This window comes from Myxine glutinosa, chromosome 5, assembly GCF_964187855.1.
Source record: "Myxine glutinosa chromosome 5, kmMyxGlut1.1, whole genome shotgun sequence".
Taxonomy (NCBI): Eukaryota; Metazoa; Chordata; class Myxini; order Myxiniformes; family Myxinidae; genus Myxine; species Myxine glutinosa.
In genome coordinates, this window is record NC_136265.1 from 111,638,087 (window position 1) to 111,665,902 (window position 27,816).

The window sequence follows — 27,816 nt, forward strand, 5'->3', positions numbered from 1 at the left end:
CCGAGATATATTTTCACTTTGCACAAAAATAACATCAAGTAATCGAATCAATAGGAATGTCCTGTGCCTATAACATCGACGTTATAGGCACAGCTGCATCTAGGCATTGTGTAACATCGACGTGGCTTTTGTTTTAATTAAAACTTTTTGTACTTATTTTCAATAAATAGACCAGGTTATTTTTATTATTTGTTTATTTGCGACAATAAATAAATAACAGGGGGAGGTTAATGGTGGTTTGTTGGGGTTTGTTGGCGGTAAAACTTGGTTGAAAGGGATATTGGGATTTATATTGGGATTACAATTTATATGAGATTTATATTGGGATTTATATTGGGATATTGGGATTTATATTGGGATATTGGGATCCATTGTAGACATGCCTTTGTAGACATTGTAGACATGCCATGGACAGCCATTGGGCCAGAGGCTGAAATAACCTTGGAGGGAATTCTTATAGGGAATTTGGAAAATGCAACGTTTCCTCACATCCGCAGGTTCGGTGATAAAAAATGGCGCATTGATAAGAGGGCTACTCCAAAGCATTTTGCTTCCCCACGCTATTGCGGTGATTAAATGTCACGGTCACCAAAGGGCGGACACTGACGTTGCTCGGGCAATGCAAGGGCGGACGAGGATGGGATTAGCTGCCAACCAAAGGATAGGACGCAACATGCTATAGCACACGACGAAGTGTTGGACACGGTTGCCCATATGTGCACAATGGTTATGCAGAGGGCACCCTCAAAATTGTGATTTGTGGTGTACTAATCAAGGCTTTAGCCCTTGCGTGTGTGAGAAAATGTTTCACAGGATGGACAATGCAGAAGGCACCAGGAAAAGCCATGCTGGTGACCGTCAAGCTGACCATGGATCCAAATGAACCTCCGGCTGTCTGCGTGACTGCGGACTGCGGATCCTGGAACGACGACCCGAACGAGCCACTGGGCAGGGATGAGGAGATCTCCGCTCCGAAGATTGTTCCTCTCCGAAGATTGTTCTTCCGTGGTTGATTTGCCTGAGAAAGATTTTACTGCCAACATTGATTTTACCGATAATGATTTTGATTACACTGCAAAATTGGATTTGGATTCGGATGTGAACCTGATTTGGTCCTCACGGACCCCGCCTAATGATTCTTGTGCTACTTATGTCTCACGAGCTCACAGCAGTTCAACCATTACTGACTCGACTCTGGATGTCGACCCAACTCCGGACCCGACTGCAACACTGGGTCTGGTTGTCAAGGGATCTGACACCGATGATACTCTGGATTCCGACTCTGTATGTTCGTCCAAGGACGACGACTTCGACTTGAACAACTTCGACTTTAACTCAAAGGAAGTTTCTCTCCCTCCTTTGGATCGTAATGTTTTGTTTTATGGCAAGAAACCTATGCCGTCAGATGCTGATGATGATATGTATTCCCCAGAACATCAGCACCTACAAGGTCTTATGGACATGAACATCAATTGAGCGCCGAAGATCTGCAAGTATTGCGCCTGGGGGTGCTTGGGCGAGCTCCAGCTAGGGGGGAGTCCTGGTTGCACCTTCGTGGGCAAAGGGTGAGCCGGGAGATCCTCTCGGGTGTGGACCCCGGGCCGAACCAGACGTCCTCGTTGTGGATTCGACGCGCCATTGGATGATCATGCCTCTATGGCCAACTCACATCACACACACACACACACACACACACACACACACACACACACACACACACACACACACACACACACACACACACACACACACACACACACACACACACACACACACACACACACACACGGTCCTTCTGGGTGCGATGCGGGGTGCTTTGGGTACGGGGCATGCCCACTTGGGCCGCATTCGCGTGGTATTTTTCATTTACTGTCTTCCTACTTTGATAGAATAAAGGCCTTTGATTGGCTCGTAGGTAACGTTGTATCTTAGATCCAAAAGGGCGGTATGTGGGGCTTCAGACCCCCCCCCCCCCCCTTTGTGTTCTATTATTGTTTGATCAATTACCAAAATATAACCAATTTGTATGTGTTGCCCTGCAACTTTATCCATTATATTTCCTGTTAAAGAGTTAAGTTACTGTGCTGGCATGTTCTCTTACTGACAAAATATTCCTTTGAAACTTGCTATATCCTTATAAGGAGTTATATATTTTTATAAAGCCAGGCCCTGATGGCATAATCCTTCACTCTGTGAAGACCAACCGTATCTTTCCAGTCTCCCTTAAGACTGTGTTAGATCACTTTCATGTTTGGCATTTTTACGACTACCCACCCTCGCTGAACTCTCCCCAAAAAAACAGGATTCTGGAAAGTCGTCAACATGTTGTTTGACCCATGAGTGACCTTGGGCGAACCGAGGAGACCACTCTGTCTTTCTCTTTAGAGCTAAAACCACACCCCAATATTCCCTTTATAAAGTGAAAGCTTGACCGAATTATTTCAGAGCATCTTGTTGGAACGTTGGCCCATGTGAGCTTCAATTTCAACATTTTGCTTTCCACAAGCTTGTGTTTGACGAATTCAATAAATATATCAGTTGTTCCTTCTCAGTGTTGAGTCCTAAGTCTTCGATCCATCATACATATATATATATATATATACATACATATATATACATACATATATATACATACATATATATACATACATACATATATATACATACATACATACATATACATACATACATATACATACATATATATACATACATATATATACATACATATATATACATACGTATACATATATATACATACATATATATATATACGTATACATATATATACATACATATATATATATACGTATACATATATATATATATACATACATATATAGATATATATATATATATTGTTACGGAACCCAACGTCGGCCTCTTTTCCCCTTATCGAGGGGGGATTAATCCCCTCGTCTATGACTGACCGACGTGGTCCCGGGGGTATGACGTCATGCCCGGTCGGCGCTGGGTAGGGTATTAGGCCCAACCATCCTATGACCTAAATACCAGCGCCTCTCGGTATGCGAGGAAATACTCCCGCTCACGGCCGCAGCGTAATAGATTGGTTACGCCGAGCGAAGCGAACTGCGGCGTGAGCCGTTATTCGAAGGGGCTAAACCCGATTCCTATGCGTCGGCCGAATCGCGCCACGTATACTCAATTTGGAAACCTCTAAAGCGACCGAATGTGAAGAAGAAGACAAAGTAGGAAGAACAGGGATTTATTATTATTTACACACAACTAAAGGAAGAAAAGCAATCAAAGTAATATACAAGGAAATGGAAGAATCAGAAGGACACAGAGCAATTTCTAGCTTATCTATGCAGTCTTACTTAAACCCAGGGACAAGACACACAAAACAAACTCACGTACACGAATGGGGAATTTCAGAGTGGATTGGCTGGAGGGAGAGGAAGGTAGGACCACAAGGCTGGAAGGTTTGGCAGGGCGCACAGCAAGGAGGTCCTTTCCGGGCTGGGAGCGAGCAGGGCGGCGGCGGCACACGTATCTCGTCCTTCCTCGACACGCCTCGGGCTCTTTTGTCATCTGCTGCGGTCCTCTCCTCCCTCAAAATCGTCTGACACGTCTCTCTCCCTCAATCCCCTGGTGCGCGATTTTCACACGCATATATCATACCTCAAGCGCGGGTGTGACACGCCCTCATCCGTTTCGGTACCGCCCTCCCCCGTGCTCTGTTTCGTGACCTTATATGGCAATGCCACGGGCTTGTCTCCTTATTTGGGCATGGAGCCGAACGGCGCGCCCCTCGTGGCGAGCCACGGGCTTGTCTCCTTATTTGGGCATGGGGCCGAACAGCCCCGCCCTTCCTGTCCAAACAGAGCACGGAGCACATATTCATTATAGCAGCGAACGCCGCTTCCAAAGCCAGGCCAGTTGAGGGGCGCGCACACCACGCTTGTTAAGTTGCGTTACCCAGAGAGGGAGATTTCGGCTGGGAAAGGTAATTATTGAAAGGGAGCTATCCTTATTTGATTCGGTGCAACACAATGAATTAGTGGACCACAGAGCCTTATACTGACATTTACTAAGGACATAACGACTGAGGGGAAACTTATGATTGGCTACGTGTGTGCGATGGCCTAACTAAGGATGACCTTTGACCTTTACAATTGGAGGTATTTACAAGGAATATTTACAGCAAATTACACACAGTTCCCAAATCCTCAACAATATATATAATTATATACATACATATATATATACACATTATATACACATACACATATATATATATATATTATATACACATACATATACACATATATATATATATTATATACACATACATATACACATATATATATATATATTATATACACATACACATATATATATATATATATATTATATACACATACATATACACATATATATATATTATATACACATACATATACACAGACATATATATTATATACACATACATATACACATACATATATATATATATATATATATATATACACATACATATATATATATATATATATATACACACATACATACAGTGAAACCTTGACTTACGAGTTTAATTCGTTCTGTGACCGAGCTCGTAACTCAATTTGCTCGTTTCTCAAATTAAATTTCCCCATTAAAATGCATTGAAATGCTATTAATCCGTGCCAGCCCCCCAAAAACCACACCAATTTTTTTTTCAATATACAGTATATATAAAAATATCTCGCGCTTTATATTTCACCTGTATGCAGCATACAAGTTGGCAGGATGGCCTGGACTGGAGGTACGCACACTTGACTCTAAACTGTCCAGCCTGGGTTTGAATCCCGACCCAGCTATAACCTGTCATGGGTGAATCACAGGCAGGGTGATTCATCAATGTGTGTACCGCTAAACTGGGCGCCCCGTTTGCATCCCATTAGTTGTTGGATGTTAAGGATCTCACCGTGTCTTCCACAAAGAGAAGGCGAGCTATCACCGGCACTCTGAACAAGTGGTGGCCTGGCATGCTCTTCTCCTCTGCCGTTATATACGTCCTCCTCGGCATCTTTTTCCAGAAGAGCCCTGTCTCGTCACAGTTGAAGATTTGCTGGGGGATGTATCGTTCGGCTTCTATCAGTTCGGCAAAAGTTATAATAAAATCTTCAGCTGCCTTCACATCCGAGCTTGCTGCCTCACCATGCCTGACGACGGAGTGAATGCCGGTCCTCTTCTTAAAATTATCAAACCATCCCCGACTGGCTTTGAATGACTTCCGATGCCTCGTCCGTTGATGTTCCCGCCGTCTGCTGCACCAAATCCCCGTAAATGTCTCGTGCCTTCTCACACATGATGCTCTCGGTCACGGTATCTCCTGCGAGCTGCTTCTCCGTCAACCACACAAACAACAACTTCTCCATCTCTTCATGGACAGAGGTCCGGAGCTTTGAAATAATCATAACGCCCTTGGCTGGCGTTATAGCCTTTATCGACTCCTTCTGCTTCAAAATCGTACATATCGTAGAAGTACTACGATCGTACTGCCTCGCCAAGTCGACAACACGCACACCTCGCTCATGTTTTTCGACGATTGCGTGTTTTATATCCAAGCACATCATCCTCTTCTTCTTCTCAGTACTGCCCTTGGCACTCAATTTCTTAGGACCCATGGTTAAAACTAAGAAATTTTCCAAAATAACCAAAATGCGAAAACAAAGCAGCAGCGATATACGGCAGAGATGCTTGCACGGCAAGATAACCACGTGACCGGAACCCACCTGGTGGCGGGTGGCGTAAGCTCGTAACTCAGATCTCGGCTCGCATCTCAAAGCAAAAAACCGCCCGAGCGACGGCTCGTATCTCGGAAAACTCGTAAGTTGGTGCACTCGTAAGTCAAGGTTTCACTGTATATATATATATATACAGTGGAACCTCGACTTACGAGTGCCCCAACTTACGAGTTTTTCGAGATACGAGCCGTCACTCTGGCAGTTTATTGCTTTGAGATGCGAGCCGAGATCCGAGTTACGAGCTTTCGCCACCCGGTCACGTGGTTATCTTGCCGTTCAAGTACAGTATCTCTGTCGTATAGTGCTAATGATATATAACGCCGCCGATAATGATATGATAATTTATGATAATCTATGCAGCACGACGTGGTCCTCACGTCACACAAGGCGCCTTTGCCGGCGCAAAACGGCTCTCTCAGGGTCAAACTCGGTATCGTTTTGAGCGCACGGTTCAGACCTTCAAGAAAAGGTTTATTTTGTAAAAATCGAGCCACGCGTTCAAAAGATATGACCGGTTTTGTTCGCCGGCACGTCGGCGCTCGAATCGAATCGAGTTAAAACGAACACTGCCGTTGTCGGGTCCGTCTGAGACAACCACCGGGCCTAGAACGCTGGGACCGGTCTCGTTGGATAGGCCTGGATCAGATCTCGAAACGCTGGAAGCTGCACCTCTCTGTGATAATCTTGTGGACCATGACAAGAGATCGTGCGACACGTGGTTATCATGCCGTGCAAGTACAGTATCTCTGCCGTCAACTTGTTCAGAGTGCCGGCGATAGCTCGCCTTCTCTTTGTGGAAAACACGGTGAGATCCTTAACATCCAACAACTAATGGGACGCAAACGGGGCGCCCAGTTTAGCGGTACACACATTGATGAATCACCCTGCCTGTGATTCACCCATGACAGGTTATAGCTGGGTCGGGATTCAAACCCAGGCTGGACAGTTTAGACTTTAGAGTCAAGTGTGCGTACCTCCAGTCCAGGCCATCCTGCCAACTTGTATGCTGCATACAGGTGAAATATAAAGCGCGAGATATTTTTATATATACTGTATATTAAAAAAAAAATTGGTGTGGTTTTTGTCGGGCTGGAACGGATTAATAGCATTTCAATGCATTTCAATGGGGAAATTTGATTTGAGATACGAGCAATTTGAGTTACGAGCTCGGTCACGGAACGGATTAAACTCGTAAGTCAAGGTTCCACTGTATATATATATATATATATATATATATATATATATATATATATATATATATATATATATATATATATATAGGGCTTGAGATCCCCCTCCCCCTTTTGTGCTTGTTACTGTTTGACCAATTACCAAGTATAACCAATTATATGTTTTGTTTTGATTGATTTCTGTATCCTTTTAATACTTTATTCTTTTCATATCCTTTGGAAACTTGTTACATCCTTATAAGGAATTGTATGCTTTATGAAGCCTAGCCCTGTGATGGCATAATCCTTTACTCTGTGGAAAACCACCTGTTCCCCTCTCCATGGCCTTGGTTGCAACTGTTATCTTTCTAGCCTCTCAGAGAGGCTTCGTCAATTTCCTTCATGCTGGCACATTTATGACTGTCCACTCCCTCTGTACTTTCCCAATCAAAGACTTATGTTACATTACTTTGTCTGTTATGCCTTTTTAAAGGATCATATACCTTGTGTGACTTAATGCCTTGTAATGGCATGTTCTCTTTTACAATCGAAATCCAGCTTGTGTCCCCATACTGTGGTCCCAGCTGTAAGCTGCTACACTCCTCCAAAGTTCTCAATATTCTCCTTGTTGACAGCTTTATGGCTGTCCACTCCTTATCTCCCTTCAAGCCTCAATGATTGTCCCTTCAAGCTTCAATGATTATGTTGTCATGCTGCCTCATACTACTGGCCATAGACTTATTAGGGCATAACCCTTGCCTGGCCTCGAACTTCCTTAACTAACTGAATAAACAGGAAGGGACTATTGTGGGCCACATGTTCACCCCTTGTCTCCTATCCTGATGTTAAACCACACCTCTATATTTCATATATATAATGAAGCCCTGATCGAACCTTTTTAGAGCATTCAGTTGGAAAGTTGATCTGTGAGTCTTCTTCTTCGACTTTTGCTTTCCACAGCCTGTGTATTGACGAATCCAATAAATACATCAGTTGTTCCTCGTCTCAGTCTCAAGTCCTAAGTCTTCAACCCGTCATATATACGTATACATATATATATACATATACATATATATATATATATATACATATACATATATATACATACATATATATATACATACATATACAGACTTGGCATTTAATATGGAATATATATTTTTTCTTGACTTGGGTTTACTTTCTGAACCCGGTATATCAATCTGGTGAGTTTCTTTTACACTTTGGTGATTTATTTGTTAAAAGAACCATGTCACTGATTGTCTGTCGCAGCAAGAAGTCAACAACAGGATTATATCACAGGTGGCGTGGCAAAATGTACGGACAGGTGCATTTGATGATTGGCTTCACAGTCGGGTATACAAGGGTTGTTGCGTTCTGTATTAGTGGAAAACAACTGCTGCACGTCTCCAAAGGTTATTGCCGCTTCCTCTGGAGATGGTCCGTCAACTCGACAATACTGTTTGTCATGGAGTGGTGGCTTTACGAAATTACGGCATGAAACAGCGTGCTATTGCTCAGCAGTATGGCATCACTCAAGGTCAGGTGTCAAAGATCCTGAGACGAAATGCTCAGAGGGGTGTCCCTACTCCAATACCGAGGCCAGGACGTCCCCGCAGAACCACAAAGAGGGATGATCGCCAGCTGCACCGGTTCGTCCGCAATGGCCATACCAAGTCAGATAATCGGCTTAGGGCTGAGTGGCAGCAACTGACAAATGTGCCTGTATCCAGAAGGCTAGTCAACCAACGACTGGTTCAAGCAGGCTATCGTGCCAGGCGTCCCCTGAGAAAGCCACGCCTGACCAGAGAACACCGCCAGCGTCGATTGCAGTGGGCCAGAGAGCACCGTCAATGGCAGCCAGGACACTGGAATCACGTGATCTTCAGTGACGAGTCTAGATTTCTGGTCTATCGTCAAGATGGCCGCTTCCGAGTGCGCAGACAAGTGCATGAAGCCTACAACAAAGATTGTATAGTGCCAAGAGTCCAAGCTGGAGGTGGTGGGGTGACCGTTTGGGCTGCTTTTCATGCAGGTGGCAAAACTGACCTGGTTGTTCTGAATGGAAACCTGAACCAGTTCAAGTATAGGGCCATTCTGGAAGAAACATTGCTTCCATTTGCTTTTGCAGCCTTTCGAGGAAACTTTGTCTTCCAAGATGACAATGCACGGCCTCATCGTGCTCGCATGATCCAACACTTTCTTGCTGACCGTGGTGTAGAGCATATGGAGTGGCCTGCCATGTCCCCGGATATGAATCCGATAGAGAACTTATGGGCAGAATTAACGTGTCAAATCGACCACTTGGACCAGCAGCCGAACTCCGTGCGTGAATTGCAGCAGGCTATTGTCACTGCATGGCAAGCGATTCCTGTCCAAACCTTGGCAAATCTCGTGAACAGCATGCCTCAACGTGTACGTGCTCTCCTGAATGCTCGTGGGGGTTACACGAAGTACTGAACTGTAATTTTACTGTCTGTAATCCCAGTCGTAATTTAACTTTTGTTTTTGTTAAAAAAAAAAATTGGCTAATGTGCAAAATAAAGAGATACTTCTGGAAAACGTACAGAAGTTTAACACAGTACTGTCCCTGAATTGAGTTCGATATCAGTTAACATCACTTTCAAGGATCAATTTATTTGTTTCGAAATGTCAAATGTGGTTTTTGTTTCTTTTAAAGGTCACATTAACAAAATCTAGAGTAATTTCAACATAATTCCAATGAACTTTTGGTTCTAGAACATCTCGAAAAGTAAGTTCACCCCCACAAAAAAAATATTCCATATTAAATGCCAAGTCTGTATATATATATAGATACATACATATACATATATATATATATATACATACATACATACATATATACATACATACATACATACATACATACATATATATATATATATATATATATATATATATATATATATATATATATATATATATATATATATATATATATATATATATATACAGTGAAACCTTGACTTACGAGTGCACCAACTTACGAGTTTTCCGAGATACGAGCCGTCGCTCGGGCGTTTTTTTTGCTTTGAGATGCGAGCCGAGATCTGAGTTACGAGCTTACGCCACCCGCCACTAGGTGGCCCAACGAGCGTTCCGGTCACGTGGTTATCTTGCCGTGCAAGCATCTCTGCCGTATATCGCTGTTGCTTTGTTTTCGCATGTTGGTTATTTTGGAACATTTCTTAGTTTTAACCATGGGTCCTAAGAAATTGAGAGCCAAGGGCAGTACTGAGGAGAAGAAGAAGAGGATGATGTGCTTGGATATAAAACACGCAATCGTCGAAAAACATGAGCGAGGTGTGCGTGTTGTCGACTTGGCGAGGCAGTACGATCGTAGCAGTACGATCGAAACATTTTGAAAGGGAGGAAGAAACAAACCTCGTTGGACAGGTTTTTATTGAAACGCCCTGCAAGTGAAAGCGAGGAAAGTGTGGTGAAAAAGGCAAAAGTCATCTCCTCCACCTCCGCCAGCATCTTCGTCTGATCTTCAAGGTAAATACACTTAATAAAACCAGTTTATTTCTTTACATTGTGGCGGACACGGAAGCTCACTGGCGTGGTGACATCATTCCGCGCACCAAGTGGGCGGCGGCCACGCCGAGAGGTAGGCGTGGCCTCGGGATATACACCGGGCGCGCAGCCCGGAGCGCGCCAGTGTTACAGTGAGCTCTTGAATAAAGACTCTTACAAATTACCGCGTTGTCCGCTTCCTCCTTATTTACAAGCAGCGCGCGTAACGCCGCTTATTATGTACAGTATATACGAGGTCGTGCTTGTTTATACATTATTTGTTATTTATAAAGTACATTTTTCTTATTTAAAAACACGTAACAAAAAAAATTGGTGTGGTTTTTTGGGGGCTGGAACGGATTAATAGCATTTCAATGCATTTTAATGGGGAAATTTAATTTGAGAAACGAGCAAATTGAGTTACGAGCTCGGTCACAGAACGAATTAAACTCGTAAGTCAAGGTTTCACTGTATATATATATTGTTATGAATTTTGGGGTAGGGAAATATCTAGATTTAGGTAGATCTGCATAGGTAGGTGTCCGGCTGTCATGATAGGGAACCTCACCTGGAATAAGTTCTGTATAGGCAGCTTGTTCGGATTAAGGTGTGTCTTCGTTCCCCATTACGAGGAATGGGCATGATAAATAGTTATAGGGAATAAGGATAAGACTCCATTGTATGTCGTTCCCTCTGTGATCATACCTATGTCCCGTATGGCAACGCACTATGACACATTAGATTGGCCCATTAGTGCACCACATTAATTAATTCCCCCCTCCGCCACAAGACGATAAGACTGACCGGAGAGACCAACAGGCAACGGCCGCGCAGTACGCCAACATGGCGATGGAACATCGTGCAAGGCAGGCTGAGAACCACGCCCAGGAGAACTCGTGGTTGGCCAGGGGAGGGGCAAGCAACAAGCAGGGCACCGATTGGCAGAGTAGGGGAGGACGTGCGATGGGTCAGACGAAGGGCAAAAAGCGCTCAGCCAATGAGGACACCAACGTGGCGAGAAGATTCGAGAAGTCGAGGGGCACCACACTGGTTGGGGGAGAGGAGGGCTGACGTCACGTGACGGCGAGTAAAACCTCTCGCTCGCCGGCATTTTCCCCTCTTCCTTTAGCCTTCTTGATCTCGACTGTCCGATTGAGCGCTCCCCTCTGTCCTTCTCCTGTTGGCTTCCTTCCTGTTTGGACCTCCCTTCTGCCCTTGCTTTTCGTTCCTGTTTTGGAGTTTTGCTTCGAAAGACGTTGGAGCGCCGACGATTCTCTTCCCCGGCGTTCACATGCAAACGGCGAGCGTACGAGCTGCAGCTGCCGGGAGAACATTACACGCTCGTTTGCTTGGTGTGAGAGGCTTGGTGAACGGGGAAGCCGGCGTCGGACGACGGTGCTCAAGCCCGACAATTCCTGATGGACGCTACACACCACAGATAAGCCAGCGCAAACACGACGATTCTTTTATCTACTTATTTCCCTTGTCTTGTATGTGAAGTGAGGTGTGCGGGATCCGGATTTAGGATATTTAGTTACCGGCGCATTCTTTTCCTGTCCCGATATTTATTAAATAAACCCTTGTATTATTTTCCCAACCAACTTTAATTCCGTTTCGTGTGAGCTTAATAATTTGCAGGGAGAAGACATCGTCGGGGCCGAAAAGGTAAGAGCGGCATCCTCCCCCAATCCCTCGGCTCATGTATCGATCCGCCATCGAATTGGAAATGCCTCCAAGTAAGCTCAAATCCATCCGTGGTGACGCTCGGTCTTAACTGAGCAAACCACATGACAATATATATGTATAATACAAGTCCAACAACACAAGTCAAGTCCCCGACTCTGCAACCTCTAATTGGAGCGCTGAACACTGTACAGTCTCCTCCAACTGAGAGTATTGGGGGGGGGGGGGGGGAGGGGAGAGGGGGGTTGATGATGTCAACAGAGTCTGTAGCTCCAGTAAATCAAATGTTGGTAAGTAACAAGTGTTGGAGCCGATTTTGTGGGAATCAAAACATAGGCATAAGGAAGAAACACCTAAATTGCAACATGTAGTATGTAGATTAACTTAAGGGACACAAACATCAACAAGGAAGAAATGCAAGACGTATGATTAATAGAGAAGATGGGAAGAATGTCATGGTTGTTGTGACGGATGTCGCACGATGATGACACTCACTCGCTTGCTCGATAACTTACATGCGAAAGGAGGTTTTCCAGATTCTGGTTGGCAGCATTGCGACGCTGTTCCTCTTCCAGTCCTTCCGTTTGTCCATCCAAGTCAAAGTGCAAATGTGCAAGTCGCTCCTGCATCTCACGTACTCGCTCCATAGACTCAAATGAGCACTCACTCCCTGGAAAACAAACAGACAAGAAATATGTCATGCATAGCACGATACTTGCGAAATCCCTAAAATAAGTTGTTGGCCTATGATGACCTCAAAAATAGTTGGTGGTTGAATTCAGTGACCAGATATGCAAATCCTCTTCAAATTTCAAGTTGATCAGATGAAAATTGAGGATTTTAGAAAACTGGTGATGAACCTGCTGAGACCACTGGTGATGAACCCGATGAGACCACTGGTGATGAATCTGCTGAGACCACTGGTGGTGAACCTGCTGAGACCACTGGTGGTGAACCTGCTGAGACCACTGCTGATGAACCCGCTGAGACCACTGGTGATGAACCTGCTCGTGATGAACCTGCTGAGACCACTGGTGATGAACCTGCTGAGACCACTGGTGATGAACCTGCTGTCACTTTGGAAAATGTTAATCCTGAACACGATGATGCTGAATCCTTGTCAGCAGAAAATAGCAAAACTGGCCCAGTTACTGCTCTCAGTCCATCACCTGGTGAAGCTGAAATCGCAGAAATCAATGTTTTACAAGAGACTCCCATTGTGCTAGATACCGCCACACCATCGGAGGTGGATAACACTGTTGCAGTCGAAGGAAGCAACATCGCTGCATCTGCTGATGCTGGTTCTGTTTCACCAAATTTACAGATTGTTGCTGTTATTCCACAAATCAATGTTCCCACGGTGGGAGAGCACACAGATGTTATAACTAGTGCAGATCCGTGTGTCGATATTGATGACAGTATCGATATGCAGGACTATACAAGCTTGTGTGACTCGGAAATTAAAACTGACTGATGAATCTGACCTGGAGGAAGCAAAGACCCAGGTGGAGGCAGTGGAGATGCTTACCATTCGAGGTCCTACTTCCCCTGAACAAATAAGACTTTTCTTGCAAAATACGTACAGGAAACGCAATTTAAACCTAACGGAATACTTTCCAGATTTACCGCCCTTCCTCGAGTGTGCTCAGGCTATTGTACGCAAGCCTGACTCATTCAACTTGTCAGACACATTTTTTTTTTTTTTTTTTTTGGATACTGAATCGAGGCTCGTGAAAGAGCTAACATTTACTTCACAAACAAATCAACCAGACAAACAAAATATATAAAAATAGGGAGCGGAAAAACAAGATGGGGAGAGAAGGGGAAGCACACAAACACAACATTTGAGAGCAGGGAGATGTGTGGAAGGGAGAGGGCTTGGGGGGGGGGGGGGGGGGAGGGAGAAGTATAAAACACAAGGACACCAAGGACTTCCAGGACAGAAGTTGGTATTTCAAAAAAGTGGAATTGGGGTGAAATTAGCGGGGGTAGAAAAGATCAAGGTTTTGGATGGGGGAAGATAAGAGATGGTGGTGAACAGCTGTTTTAAAGACCTGGAGGGTGGAGTGGAATTGAAGAGAGTGAGGGAGTTTGTTCCAGAGGCGGGAGAAAAGAGGAATGAAGGAGTTAGGCTATGAGCCAGACCCCCCAAATTGACCGGTCGGTACCATACAGATGGAGTAAGGCTCATTGTGATTTTTAGCAAGATATATGTCCCTAGATATGAAAAAAAAGTGATAGCAGTGTATAACTCTCGGCCATCTCTGTGTTATCACCCGAAATATTATTATACGCCTGCTTTGCTTCGCCAAAAAATGTGATATTTGCTAAAATTGGAATAAATATGTTTTTAAGGACCACAGAGTGCCGAGATCGAGATCGAGATCGTATTTGTTCGAGAGATCATGATAAACCTAGAGTGTGGAGCAAGTTTGCATGCATTGTGAAATATAATGTAGCTGATGTTACAAACCTACTTTAGGATACTAGCTAATACCAAAAATTACACTGAGATACCAAAAGTAGTAGACGAATAAACCTAAAATGTTCAAAAGCTATGTTTCGTTCCAAAATATCAAAATTAGGGGGTATGGTTGAACATATTTTGAACTTTGCCAAAATATGTGCCCCAAACAACCACCATATTACAAAGTAATGATATATTCCAATGCAGTGGTTCCTTGCGAAGATTTTGAGGGGTCAAATGTTACTCTGGGAGTTTTCATTTTTGAAATATTGACAAAAATGTACAATGTGAATTCTGAACTCGAAGCGATTTCGACCACTTTTTCACTAAATTTAACACATTTTTTGTCATTATATAAATATTTTGATAAATAACCCCCACAAATGTTCTATATTTCTATTACTATATTAGTTGGCATCCAGTATGCAAATTATTGGCACTCTGTGGTCCTTAAAAACACATTTATTCCAATTTTACCAAATATCACATTTTTTGGCGAAGCGAAGCAGGCGTATAATAATATTTCGGGTGATAACACAAAGATGGCCGAGAGTTATACACTGCTATCACTTTTTTTTCATATCTAGGGACATATATCTTGCTAAAAATCACAATGAGCCTTACTCCATCTGTATGGTACCGACCAACCCCCTTGGCTCATAGCCTAAGTGAAGGTGAGCAGAGAGTCTTGATTTTGGCAGTTTGACCATAAGAGGGTTGCAGGAAGATCTTGTGCGACCTGTAGGAATATTTGTGGGACAGAGCCCAGAGAGAGCTGGGGGGGCAAGGCCAGAGATTGTCACCGTTTAAAAAAAAAAAGATCGCCAAGGCGAAAAAGACTGGGTTAGCAACTCCCTTTTGATGATGTAGCTTTTTGAAGCTTTTATTTTCCTCATGGTAAGTTTCAAGATTGGAACAGTAAATGTCAATGGTGGTGGAAGTTCACTCCGCCAGATCCAGACCAAGCAGCTGATAGACGCCAACGGTCTCGACATAGCTTTGTTGCAGGAGACCCATGCCGTCAGATCTGTTCAGGCCCAGTGGCGACTTCATTATGGATAAGGAGTGTTTCTTTAGTAACAGCGCCTCGTCTAAGACAGGAATCATGTTCGTCTTAGGAAAACATTTCCAACCGCCCTCCCTTCAATTTACGAATACTAGCAACGGTACCCGTCCTACGGGTGGGGCTTCAATTGTGAAGCCGAAATGAAAAGGCAAAATATCAGAAATTTAAGGCAGAAATTTTTTATTTTAAACGATTCATATCACACGTAAATCATCAAAATCAAAACAGTATCTTTAGAATTTCAATAAAAGCCACATCACTGTTCATATCGGTAAATATTATTCCATCGTGTTTCAAATCGTGATATCAACTGTACGCTTTTCTTTAGGGAAAAGATTTGAATGATTTTGTACCTCTTCTTCAGCTTAGAACTTCAGGATAGACGACATTGCTGATAAAAGTTCCTTTTCTCGAATTGCACGAATATGTGAATTGTGATTGTGTTTCATTGTGATGTTTGTGCGGCGACGGGCGGTGTTTACAAAGGGCAGGGACTTAATCAACGCGAGCTGATGACTCGCGCTTACTGGGAATTCCTCGTTCGTGGGACACTGTCTCAAGCCCCAGTCCCCATCACGGATGTGGCTCAGCGGTTTACCCGAGCCTGATGGCGAAGGGCAAGGTACACACTGGCCCGTCCAGTGTAGCGCGCATGCGGCCCCGGACATCGAAGGGCATGAAATGTTCATTAAACATTAATCGTTCATTAAAGGATTACGAAACGAAAAACATTACGAAATTACGGATTGCACAAATATGTGAATTGCGATTGTGTTTCATTGTGATGTTTGTGCGGCGACGGGCAGTGTGTACAAAGGGCAGGGACTTAATCAACGCGAGCTGATGACTCGCACTTAATGGGAATTCCTCGTTCGTGGGACACTGTCTCAAGCCCCAGGCGCCATCACGGATGGGGCTCAGCGGTTTACCCGAGCATGACGGCGAAGGGCAAGGTACACGCTGGCCCGTCCAGTGTAGCGCGCGTGCGGCCCCGGACATCGAAGGGCATTAAACATTAAATGTTCATTAAAGGGTTACGAAACGAAAAACATTACGAAATTACGTTCACACAGTCACGTCAAACACTACCGTGAACACATACATCGTCACAACATCGTCACAATGAGAACATCGTCACAATGAACGTTATGCGGGAGTCCAAACCTGAGAATGCTGGAGACCAAAGCTGAAATTGCGAAAACTAAATAGCCTATTTTACTCCCAAGGGTCCCAGGATTACCCACCCAAAATATCTTTGCGATCAGTTCAGCAGTTTTTACGGTACCTTCGAACAGACAGACGGACATTTGGTGAATTATAGTAAGATCATTGAAGGCCATCTTGCCTCTGTGACCTATATCAATCAGGTCAAGTTTACAATCCTTAATGTGTACACTCCAAGCAAAAATGGTGAGCGGTTCTCCTTCTTCGCTGAACTGAGAAAGTTCCTCCAAACACTGGATTTGCAGACTTGTCTAATTATTGGTGGCGACTTTAGCTGTACTGTTAATGCCTCATGTGACCGAAACCCCAACCATGTACCGCAAAACCTTTTGCAAACATCATTGCGAAATATAATCTCCATGATGTCTGGCACTTGCAGCACCCTTTGAGTACCAGTTCACTGGTAATTCCCTGCTTGTCGTAAAAGGCGACAAAAAGGGTTGGCGGCAGGAAGGGCATCCGGCCGTAAAACATTGCTTCAAAAAAGGGGACCGAAAAACAACAACAACCACGGTCCCCGAAAAAGGCCAACCCCCGCTTGCGGGGCAAAATGGCCTCTAAAGGTGTTTTGTTTTTGTTTTTTTTAATTGCGAAATATAATCTCCATGATGTCTGGCACTTGCAGCACCCTTCTGAACAATCCTACACATGGTGTCGTTGTTCCAACAATCACATCTCACTTGCGAGGCTTGATCGCATTTATGTAAATTCTCACATATTACATGGCGTTTGCAAATCTGATATCGTGCCTTCCAGGCTCTCCGATCACTCCCTAGCTCGAGCATTCGTTCAACTCTCTAAACCGTGTCCAGGGAGTTCTCACTGGAAATTCAGCAATAGTTTAATAGAAGACTTCAATTTCATTCAGGCTTTTGAATCTTTCTGGACAGATCTCTTGGAACGGAAGTTAAGCTGTTCTGTTAACCCACTGGTGTAGTGGGATTTAGTAAAGGCCCAAATCAAAGGTTTCTGCCAACAATATCAGGACTTCTCAAAAAAGGCTGATTATGAAGTGGAAAAATTATTGAAATCGGAGATTTTACATCTCCAGAGGGTCACAGGACATAATAATAATGTGCAAAGAGCCTTAACTGAGAAACAGTCTTTATTGAAAGAAATAACTGAGAGGAATGCATGTGGTGCCTTAGTTCGGATGAGGGTGCAGCACCTTAACGAGGCAGACATACCAACTAAGTATTTATTTTCTTTAGAGAAACACCTTCCGAACAAACAGCTCTCTCAATTGCGAATGGCAGACTCATCCATTACTTTCAACCAATCAGCGATCAAACTTTTCACAAAGGAATATTTCTCTAAAATATATTCGATGGAGCAAATAAATCCTGTCAGTGTCGCCTCTATCTCTGTAGGCCTGCCAGTGTTGTGTGAAGGTGGACGTTCCCACCTGGAGGGGCCCATTACCTTGGACGAAATTGGCACCGCTCTGCACAGCCTTGCTGTTGGGAAAGCGCCTGGATTTGACGGACTTACAACTGAATTTTATAAGAAATTTTGGCATCTATTGGGTCCTGAACTCAACACCTTGAACGCAAGCTGCCAGCTTGGAGAGCTCCCTCAGAGTTGCGGACGGGCTATTCTCACCCTCATTCCAAAGAAAGGAGACTTGCTCTATATTCAAAACTGGCGCCCAATCTCTGTTATGCACAGACTATAAGTTATTCTCGAAAGCCCTGGCATCGCGACTTACTCCTCATCTCTCCTCATCGTTGAAAGAAGACCAATGCTATTGTGTACCCAAACGCTCCATCTATGACATCTCCCTTGTAAGGGACGTGATTGAACTGTGCAAAGAACACCCCACAGATTTGGGACTTCTCCTGATCAGAAGGCCTTTGATCGCGTTGATCATCGGTACCTCTTCAAAGTGCTCGAACGGTTTGGACTTTGTTCGACCTTCATTTCTTATATTAAGATGCTGTACAACAATATTTCTAGTGTGCTTAAGATGAACAATGAACTTGTTACACCCTTGCCTGTTAACAGGGGAATTCGACAAGGTTGCCCCCTCTCTGGCTTGCTCTATCCTCTCTCCATCAAACCCTTACTGGTTTATTTGCGTGCTGGACTAACCGGGGTTGGGTTTTCTCATCTTGAACGACCCTTCAAGGTGCTGGCATATGCTGATGATGTGTGTGTGCCTTTGTGCGGAACCTCAATGACATTAACGTTGTCCGTTATTGTCTATCCGTGTTTGGAAAGGCTTCTTCAACCAAAGTGAATTGGGACAAAAAGAGCTCCTTTTGGCTTGGTCCGTCATGTCACTTGGCACCAAGACTTCCTGCTCCTCTCTCATGGGCCAATGATCGCGTGAAATACCTTGGAGTGTTCTTGGGTAATGATGCCACAGTAGCAAAGAATTGGGCTGGTATGTTGGATTTTGTTGAAGGAAAACTGCAAAAATGGAAAGGTCTGATCACACAACTGTCTTATCGTGGAAGGGTCTTGGTGATCAACAGTTTGGTGGTCTCTACCCTATAGCACAGGTTCTTTGTGCTGCACCCTCCAGTAATGTTGCTTCAACAACTCCAGAAGTGCTTTGTGTCCTTCTTCTGGGATGGAAAGCACTGGTTGCGACCTGAGGTCCTCAGTTTGCCACTGACCGATGGAGGCCAAGGCCTGGTTGACAAAGAGCCGGTTAATGGCCTTTCGACTTTCGGTTGTTCTTTGCATGCTGTAAACGCACCCCTTTCCACCATGGGTTAACGTTGTTCATTGCCTTTTGCAGCAGGCGGGGAGACTAGGCTATGACCACGCTCTATTCTTGATGGATCTATCCCATCTTGATATGTCTCCCCTCTCTAGTTTCTATCAGAGTGTACTAAATGCATGGCGAGCCCTAACGACAACAAGAGCTACGCATTCGTACACAAAGCAAATGTTCCTGGGAGAGCCTTTGTTTTACAATTCCCATTTTTACGATATGCCTGCTGATAGGTGTCTCGTTCAACACTTTGTCGCGAAGAACGTAAAATCGGTCGCTGATCTTTTAAGCCCAAATGGCAGTTGGATTGGAGCTGATGCACTGGCAAGCCTGGTTGGCGTGCGATCCTCCAGAGTTGTGGCACGAATGTTACGTAGTGTGCTTCGTACCTAAGCACAGCTTGCACCTAATTGGGAGTGAGGCCAAGCAGATAATGAACACGGTGCTTCTCCTTCTACCTTTCCTGTACTCATTTGCAAGTTTTCTCTTGCTAACTCTCCTCCCTGTACCCCTTTAGCATAGGCTTCAATGGGTTTCCGAAACAAAAAGACCTCTATTCGGGTTGGGTAAGATTTCTTTTACAAGGGCAAATGACACAGCGGAGGGTTCGATGGAGAGACCGCTTTCCTTGTTCCCTCCATATTTTCCTAATTGGAAAGGTTTCTATCATCCTCCTGTACCGCCATGACATGACGACCTCCAATGGAGACTTGCACACTGGATCCTTCCTTCTAACCACTTGCTGCACCACTTTTCAAATCTCCTGGCAGATGAATGTCCTTTTTGTAAAAGGTCTGAAAATCTCTTCCATATCTATGTTGAATGTCAACGGTTGACTCCTTTATTTATTTTTCTTCAAAATTGTTTTGTTAGGATTGGTTTGGTGTTCAACACTTGTGTTTTCATTTATGGCTTGGACATTTAACATAAAAATTCGAATGATGTGTTAGCTAATTTCCTGCTTGCTCAGGCAAAAATGGCAGTATATATATCAAGAAAAAGGAAAGTCGATGTCTCGGAGCTAATGAGGAAAATGCCTTGTTCTTGTTTAAAAATCTTGACGAGCCATGTAAAGTTGGACTTTGCTTTCTTCTCAGTAACAGGAAGGCTGCCACAGTTTAAAGCCAAATGGTGCGTGAAAGAAGTTATTTGTAAAATCCTCGAGGAACGTTTGTTTTGTGAAAGTATTTGCACATAATTCACTGTATTAACCTTTTGTTTTCTGTTTTTCTCCTTGAAATGAGAATGTGACCCCTATTTGGGGGTTTTCTTTTCTATTTTTATAATAAAAAGATACAAAAGTCTCTTTGTATGTATCTGTCTGTCTGTCTGTCTCTGTCTCGTTATAACAGAAGATTGATTTGTTTAATATTTGCTCTAATATGTAGTTTTAAGTGTTTCGGTGTTAATCTTTCATACCTGTATTGAGTGGTCGAGTATATCGTGCCGCAATATGTTGCGGCCTTGTTGTTGTTCTTCAAGCTTCCTACCTGGAGGCTTTGTTTTCTCTCAGCAGTCGAATGTGGTCCTGCTACTCTCGTTCTCTCAGTTTTTTCCCAGTCTTTTCACCCCATACGTCCTTGTTTAAAATCTTAACAAAAAAAACAAAAACATTTCCTTCTTTGTTCTTTTCGTTCGTTCGTTCTTCGACCACGTGTTTCACCCCCATTTCACTGTTCACGTGACTCATGGTTCTCCCTCGAAGCCCTCTCCCCGTTGTTTTTTTTTGTGAATATTAGATTGTTCTTCACAGTTCTGTTTAAATATGTTTAAAGTTTTCCCTGCAGTTTTTCTTTTTTTTTTGTATACTGAATCGAGGCTCGTGAAAGAGCTAACATTTATTTCACAAACAAATCAACCAGACAAACAAAATATATAAAACGAGGGAGCGGAAGACAAGATGGGGAGAGAAGGGGAAGCACACAAACATAACATTTGAGAGCAGGAAGATGTGTGGGAGGGAGAGGGCTTGGGGGGAGGAGGCGTGGGAGGGGGGGGGGGGGGGAGAAGTATAAAACACAAGTACACCAAGGACTTCCAGGACAGAAGTTGGTATTTCAAAAAAGTGGATTTGGGGTGAAATTAGCAGGGGTAGAAAAGATCAAGGTTTTGGATGGGGGAAGATAAGAGATGGTGGTGAACAGCTGTTTTAAAGACCTGGAGGGTGGAGAGGGATTGAAGAGAGTGAGGGAGTTTGTTCCAGAGGTGGGAGAAAAGAGGAATGAAGGAGTGAAGGTGAGCAGAGAGTCTTGATTTTGGCAGTTTAACCATAAGAGGGTTGCAGGTAGATCTTGTGCGACCTGTAGGAATATTTGGGTGACAGAGCCCAGAGAGAGCTGAGGGGGGCAAGGCCAGAGAGGAGTCGGTAGAAGACGGAAAGACCACCCACCTGCCTGCGGTGAGTGAATGAAAGGCCCTTGGAGTTAGCTTCATCGCGGGAGATTCCAATGATTCTGAATGCTTTGGTTTCAACAGCGTGAAGACGAGCTAGGTGAGAGGCAGGAGCACCAGCCCAGAGGGGAGAGCAGTATTCCATTGAGCTGCGGATGAAAGCCTTGTATGTGGTGAGGAGCTCAGGTGTGCCAAGGAAGGACTTCGAACGACGGAGGATGCCCAGTCGGCGACTGGCTTTGGAGGCCAGATTTGAAACGTGGTTTTCCCAGGAAAGATCATGGCAGATAGCGAGACCCAAAAGCTTGAGTGACAGAACTTCTTGGAGAGGATTATTCAGAAAGTGGATGGGAGGGTTGTCCAGTCGGTCTTTTCGGAGAGACATCGTAAGAGTGCGAGATTTGTCAGGATTGAAAGACATGTTCCACTTGTTTGCCCAGTCTGTGATTTTGTCCAGGTCTGCAGAGAGTGAGGAGGCTGCAGACTGCCGATCTGAGGGATGAGGAATGGAGCGACAGAGAGTAGAGTCATCAGCAAGGAGATAGAGAGGATTTTCAAGAGAGTCAGAGAGATCATTGATGAAGACCAGAAAAAGCACAGGGCCCAGAACACTACCTTGGGGAACTCCAGCCTGAACAGGAAGAGGAGATGAGAGAAACCCATTCAGGGCCACACGTTGACTACGACTAGAGAGGAAGTCCGCCAGCCATGCGTGGAGATTTCCATGGATACCAAAGGAGGAGAGTTTGGTGAGCAGAGCAGGGTGCCAGACCGTATCGAAGGCACGTGATATGTCAAGGGAGACAGCTCTAATTTCCTGTTTGGCATTGAGGACCTCCATCCATTGTTGAGAAAGCAGAAGCAGCATGTCCAGAGTAGAGTGACCAGGTCTGAGTTTTATTCAGTGGTATGTTACAAAACGCTGTTTTTCTTCCTATTTAAAAGGCTCTTTTCAATTTCCTCTCCAACTCATTCCATTTCAAAAAAATATTCAATCTCTTATAATTCTAAATCACTACATGCTCTAAATTCACATTCAATCCACCCCTCCTCCATCGTTCTTAAAAGGATCGCCAACTTGAAAATCACAATAAACCCAAATTGTTATAAATGTTCGTCTTTCATTAATCATCCACTTTCTAAACTCCCCCCTTGCCCCTCCCCTCCAAATCTCCCCCCTTGCCCCTCACCTCCTAAACTCCCCCCTAACCCCTCCCCTTCAAAACTCCCCCCCCAACCCCTCCACTTCAAAACTCCCCCCCCCAACCCCTCCCCTTCAAATCTCCCCCCCTACCATCCCTCTCCAATTCTCCCCCCTCCCATCCCCTTCTCAAAGCTGCCTCCTCCCGACTTCATCTCCCTTCTATCTCATACCTCCACCTCCCCCAACCTTCTACTTTCCTCTGCCAACCCTCAAAGAACCCCTCACTGTGCCTCATCCCATCACCATCAAACCTTTCGTCCTCATCCTTCCCTTTCTTGAAACTCTTCTGTAATATCTAACATGCTATTAACTGCTCTTCCTACCTCCCCTGCCCATCCTTCATCTGCCCCTACCCCACCCCTCCCATCCCCTCTCCTGCACCCGATGCTCCCCCTCCCTCCTCATTAACGATATGGACCTCAAACATCCGGGGCCTTCGCTCAAACCTGATTGATCTCTCCATTCAGGTTGCTTCTGACAATCCAGACTTGATCTGCTTAACAGAAACTTTCCTCCTTCAAGATGTCTCCGATTCCTTAATATCTCTTCCTGGTTACTCCCTCCTCCGGTATGATAGACCTGAGCCTCGTCCTGGTGGTGGGGTTGCTATCTTTATCAAAAACTCTTCCTCACTCTCCTTGCACTGCCCTCTCTCCACCCCACCCCCAGGAGTACCTCTGGCTACGGCTTCCTCTCCGCTCCCACCTTTTGTTTATAAGTGTTCTGTACCGTCCTCCAAACAGTGATGACTCCATTTCCATTTTGCTGTCTGACAACATGGACCAACTTCTATCAACTCATTTCAACTCTCTCTTCCTCATATGTGGCGACTTCAACTGTGATCATGCCAGTTGGCTGGGTGTGGGTTCATCTCTCACCAGCCAAGACACCTCAGCAAAGGACTTCTGCGACTCACTGGGACTCACTGGGACTCACACAATCTGTCAATTTCCCGACCCGGATCTCAGTCAACGGAGCATCTTCTCTTCTGGACTTGGTTATGACAAACTTCCCTGCAAATGTCTGCTGCTCTTATTCTGCTCCAATCGGTTCTTCTGATTATGTGCTTGTTAAAGTGGACATCTCTCTGGCCATTCTCAGAGAGCCTCCTCAGTGTCGACGAGTCTGGCATTTCACTCAGGCCGACTGGCACGGTCTGCAAGCAGCCATCAATCATCTGGACTGGTCTCCCATCTCCACTGCCTCTGACATCAATTCTTCCTGGGATTTCTTCCAAAGCAAACTGCTCTCTCATGCACAGGTTTATCCCATCTCGTCTTCAGTCGTCTTACCCTTCCTCCCGTCCATGGTACACTTAATAATCTTGTGGTGAGGCAGTTGCCCTGAAACAACTTGCCTTTTCCTCTTGGAAGGAAAATCCAACTGAAGGTAATCTCAGTTCCTTCAACCAAGTTCAGAACAAGTGTGTGTCCCCCTCAAGAGTGCCAGGAAGCACCATCTCTCCACACTCAAGAATCAACTCTCAAACCTGTCTCCTTCCTCCAAATACTGGTGGCATCTGGTCAAATCCGTTTCTGGTGTTTGTTCCCCCTCCATCCCCTCCCTCACCTCAAATGGCCACACAGTTGACACCACATGTGACAAGGCCGAATGCCTAAACTCTGTGTTTGCCTCAAAATCTTGTGTCCCAAACCCATCTCTCTCTGTTCCCACCTTACCCAGTCGAACCCAACTGCTCCTGGACTCTGTGTCCTCTCCTGACAAGGTGGAGAAGTTTTTATCAAATCTCAACTCTGATACTACAACTGGACCAGACAGCATCAGCCCACGGGTCCTAAAATCCTGCTCTTCCGCTCCATCTCACCCTCTCTCTGTTCTTTTCACCCTCTCTTTTGCTCAAGGTCATCTGCCAGCATCTTGGAAATCAGCAAACATTACCGCTTTACACAAAAAAGGTGCAAACACAGATCCTTGCAACTGCACACCAATCAGCCTGCTCCCAATTTATTAGCAAAGTCATGGAATCAATCATTGCTTCGGATATCAAATCCTTCCTCTTCTCCAATGGCTTGATCTCCGATCATCAATTTGGATTCAGACCAGGTCATTCGACTCTGGACATGTTGCTTCTGCTGTCTCAACAATGGATGGAGGTCCTCAATGTCAAACAGGAAATCAGAGCTGTCTCCCTCGACATATCACGTGCCTTCGAAACGGTCTGGCACCCAGCTCTGCTCACCAAACTCTCCTCCTATGGTATCCATGGAAATCTCCAAGCTTGGCTTGCGGACTTCCTCTCTAGTCGTAGTCAATGTGTGGCCCTGAATGGATTTCTCTCATCGCCCCTTCCTGTTCTGGCTGGAGTTCCCCAAGGTAGTGTTCTGGGCCCTGTGCTTTTTCTCGTCTTCATCAATGATCTCTCCGACTCTCTGGAAAATCCTCTATCTATTTGCTGATGACTCCACTCTCTGCCGCTCCATTCCTCATCACTCAGATCGGCAGTCTGAAGCCTCCTCACTCTCTGCAGATCTGGACAAAATCACAGACCGATCAAACATGGGGAACATGTCTTTCAATCCTGACAAATCTCACACTCTTACGATGTCTCTCCGAAAAGACCGACTGGAAAACCTCCCATCTACTTTCTCAACAATCCTCTCCAAGAAGTTCTGTCGCTCAAGCTTCTGGGTCTCACTATCTGCCATGATCTTTCTTGGGAAAACCACATTTCCAAGCTGGCCTCCAAAGCCAGTCCCCGACTGGGCATCCTCCTCGTGCGAAGTCCTTCCTTGGCACACCTGAGCTCCTCACCACATACAAGGCTTTCACCCGCAGCTCAATGGAATACTGTTCCCCCCTCTGGGCTGGTGCACCTGCCTCACACCTAGCTCAGCTTCACACTGTTGAAGCCAAAGCTTTCAGAATCATTGGAATCTCCTGCGATGAAGCTAACTCCGAGGGCCTTTCACTCACTCACCGCAGGCAGGTTGGTGGTCTTTCTGTCTTCTACCGACTCTTCTCTGGCCTTGCTCCCCCAGCTCTCTCTGTGCTCTGTCCCCCAAATATTCCTACAGGTCACACAAGATCTGCCAGCAACCCTCTTATGGTTAAACTGCCAAAATCTAGGCTCTCTGCTCACCTTCACTCTTTCATTCCTCTTTTCTCCCGCCTCTGGAACAAACTCCCCCACTCCCTTCAATCCCACTCCTCCCTCCAGGTCTTTAAAACAGTTGTTCACCACCATCTCTTATCTTCCCCCATCCAAAACCTTGATCTTTTCTACCCCCGCTAATTCACCCCAGATACACTTTTTCGAAATTCCAACTTCTTTCCTGGAAGTCTTTGCAGTGTCCCTATGTTTTATACCTCTCCCACCTCCCCCCAAGCCCTCTCCCTCCCACAGTTCTCTCGATGTCCCTGCTCTCAAATGTTGTGTTTGTGTCCTTCCCTCTCTCTCCCAATCTTGTCAACTGCTCCCCTTATTTTGTGTCGTTTTGACTTTTTGTGTGATAAATGTTCGCTCTTTCACGAGCCTCGATCTTGTATCCAAAAAGAAAAAAGAAAAAAAAATGAGGTTCAAGTTTTATTAGGGTGACCCAAAATGTGCCCTGGGAACACATCCCCCCCATTATAACACAATGTCGTAGGGAATATCTCATCTGTTTATCTCCGTTGTGCTTAATGTCTTTTTTTTTCTTTTTTTTGTGTACAGAGTCGAGGCTCGTGAAAGAGCTAACATTTATCAAGCAAACAAATCAAACAAACAAGCAAACAAAGTATATAAAAAGGGGGGCGGTCGACAAGATGGGGAGAGAAGGGGAGGAAGCACACAAACAACATTTGAGAGCAGGGACAATGGGAGATGTGTGGGAGGGAGAGGGCCTGGGGGGAGGCAGGATAGGTATAAAACGCAAGGACACCAAGGACTTCCAGGAAAGAAGTCAAAAGTCACCTCAAAAAAGTGGATTTGGGGTGAAATTAGCAGGGGTAGAAAAGATCAAGGTTTTGGATTGGGGAAGATAAGAGATGGTGGTGAACAGCCGTTTTAAAGACCTGGAGGGAGGAGTGGGATTGAAGAGAGAGAGGGAGTTTGCTCCAGAGGTGGGAGAAAAGAGGAATGAAGGAGTGAAGGTGAGCAGAGAGTCTTGATTTTGGCAGTTTAACCATAAGAGGGTTGCAGGCAGATCTTGTGCGACCTGTAGGAATATTTGGGGGACAGAGCCCAGAGAGAGCTGGGGGAGCAAGGCCGGAGAGGAGTCGGTAGAAGACAGAAAGACCACCAACCTGCCTGCGGTGTGTAAGTGAAAGGTCATCGGAGATAGCGTCATCGCGGGAGATTCCAATGATTCTGAACGCTTTGGTTTCAACAGCGTGAAGCCGAGCTAGGTGTGAGGCAGGAGCACCAGCCCAGAGGGGAAACATCAACAACATTCTGGGAACGCATCAACATTCTGGGAACACATCAACAACACAACAACAACATGCATTTTAAGGCCATTTTCCCTGCTAGAGCAGGGGTTAGTCTTGCGGTTGGCCTTGCGAATGAACACATCAACAACGTCAAGTGGAAACTTGTGTGTTTAAATTAACAATTACGTAATTAATTTCAGAAAATATCACACTTTGCAAAAAAAATTCA

The 27,816-nt window shown here is 44.9% G+C and overlaps 1 protein-coding gene across 19 annotated transcripts in view; it reads right to left on the reverse strand.

The window, feature by feature from the left end:
- The window catches only part of CCDC28A (coiled-coil domain containing 28A), a 66,096-nt gene that overhangs the window by 22,278 nt on the left and 16,002 nt on the right, over window positions 1-27,816 (reverse strand). For 18 of the 19 annotated variants that reach the window (XR_010984466.2, XR_013623534.1, XR_013623535.1 and 15 more), the window contains exon 4: window positions 12,658-12,812. Coding sequence is in view for 15 of the 19 variants with exons in the window: in XM_068116601.2 (XP_067972702.1) it covers window positions 12,658-12,812 (155 nt within the window). In the remaining 4 variants the exon portion in view is untranslated. Of the gene's footprint in view, window positions 1-2,876; window positions 3,834-12,657; window positions 12,813-27,816 lie in introns of those variants that run through there. The other variant, XM_078778516.1, reaches the window with a different exon arrangement.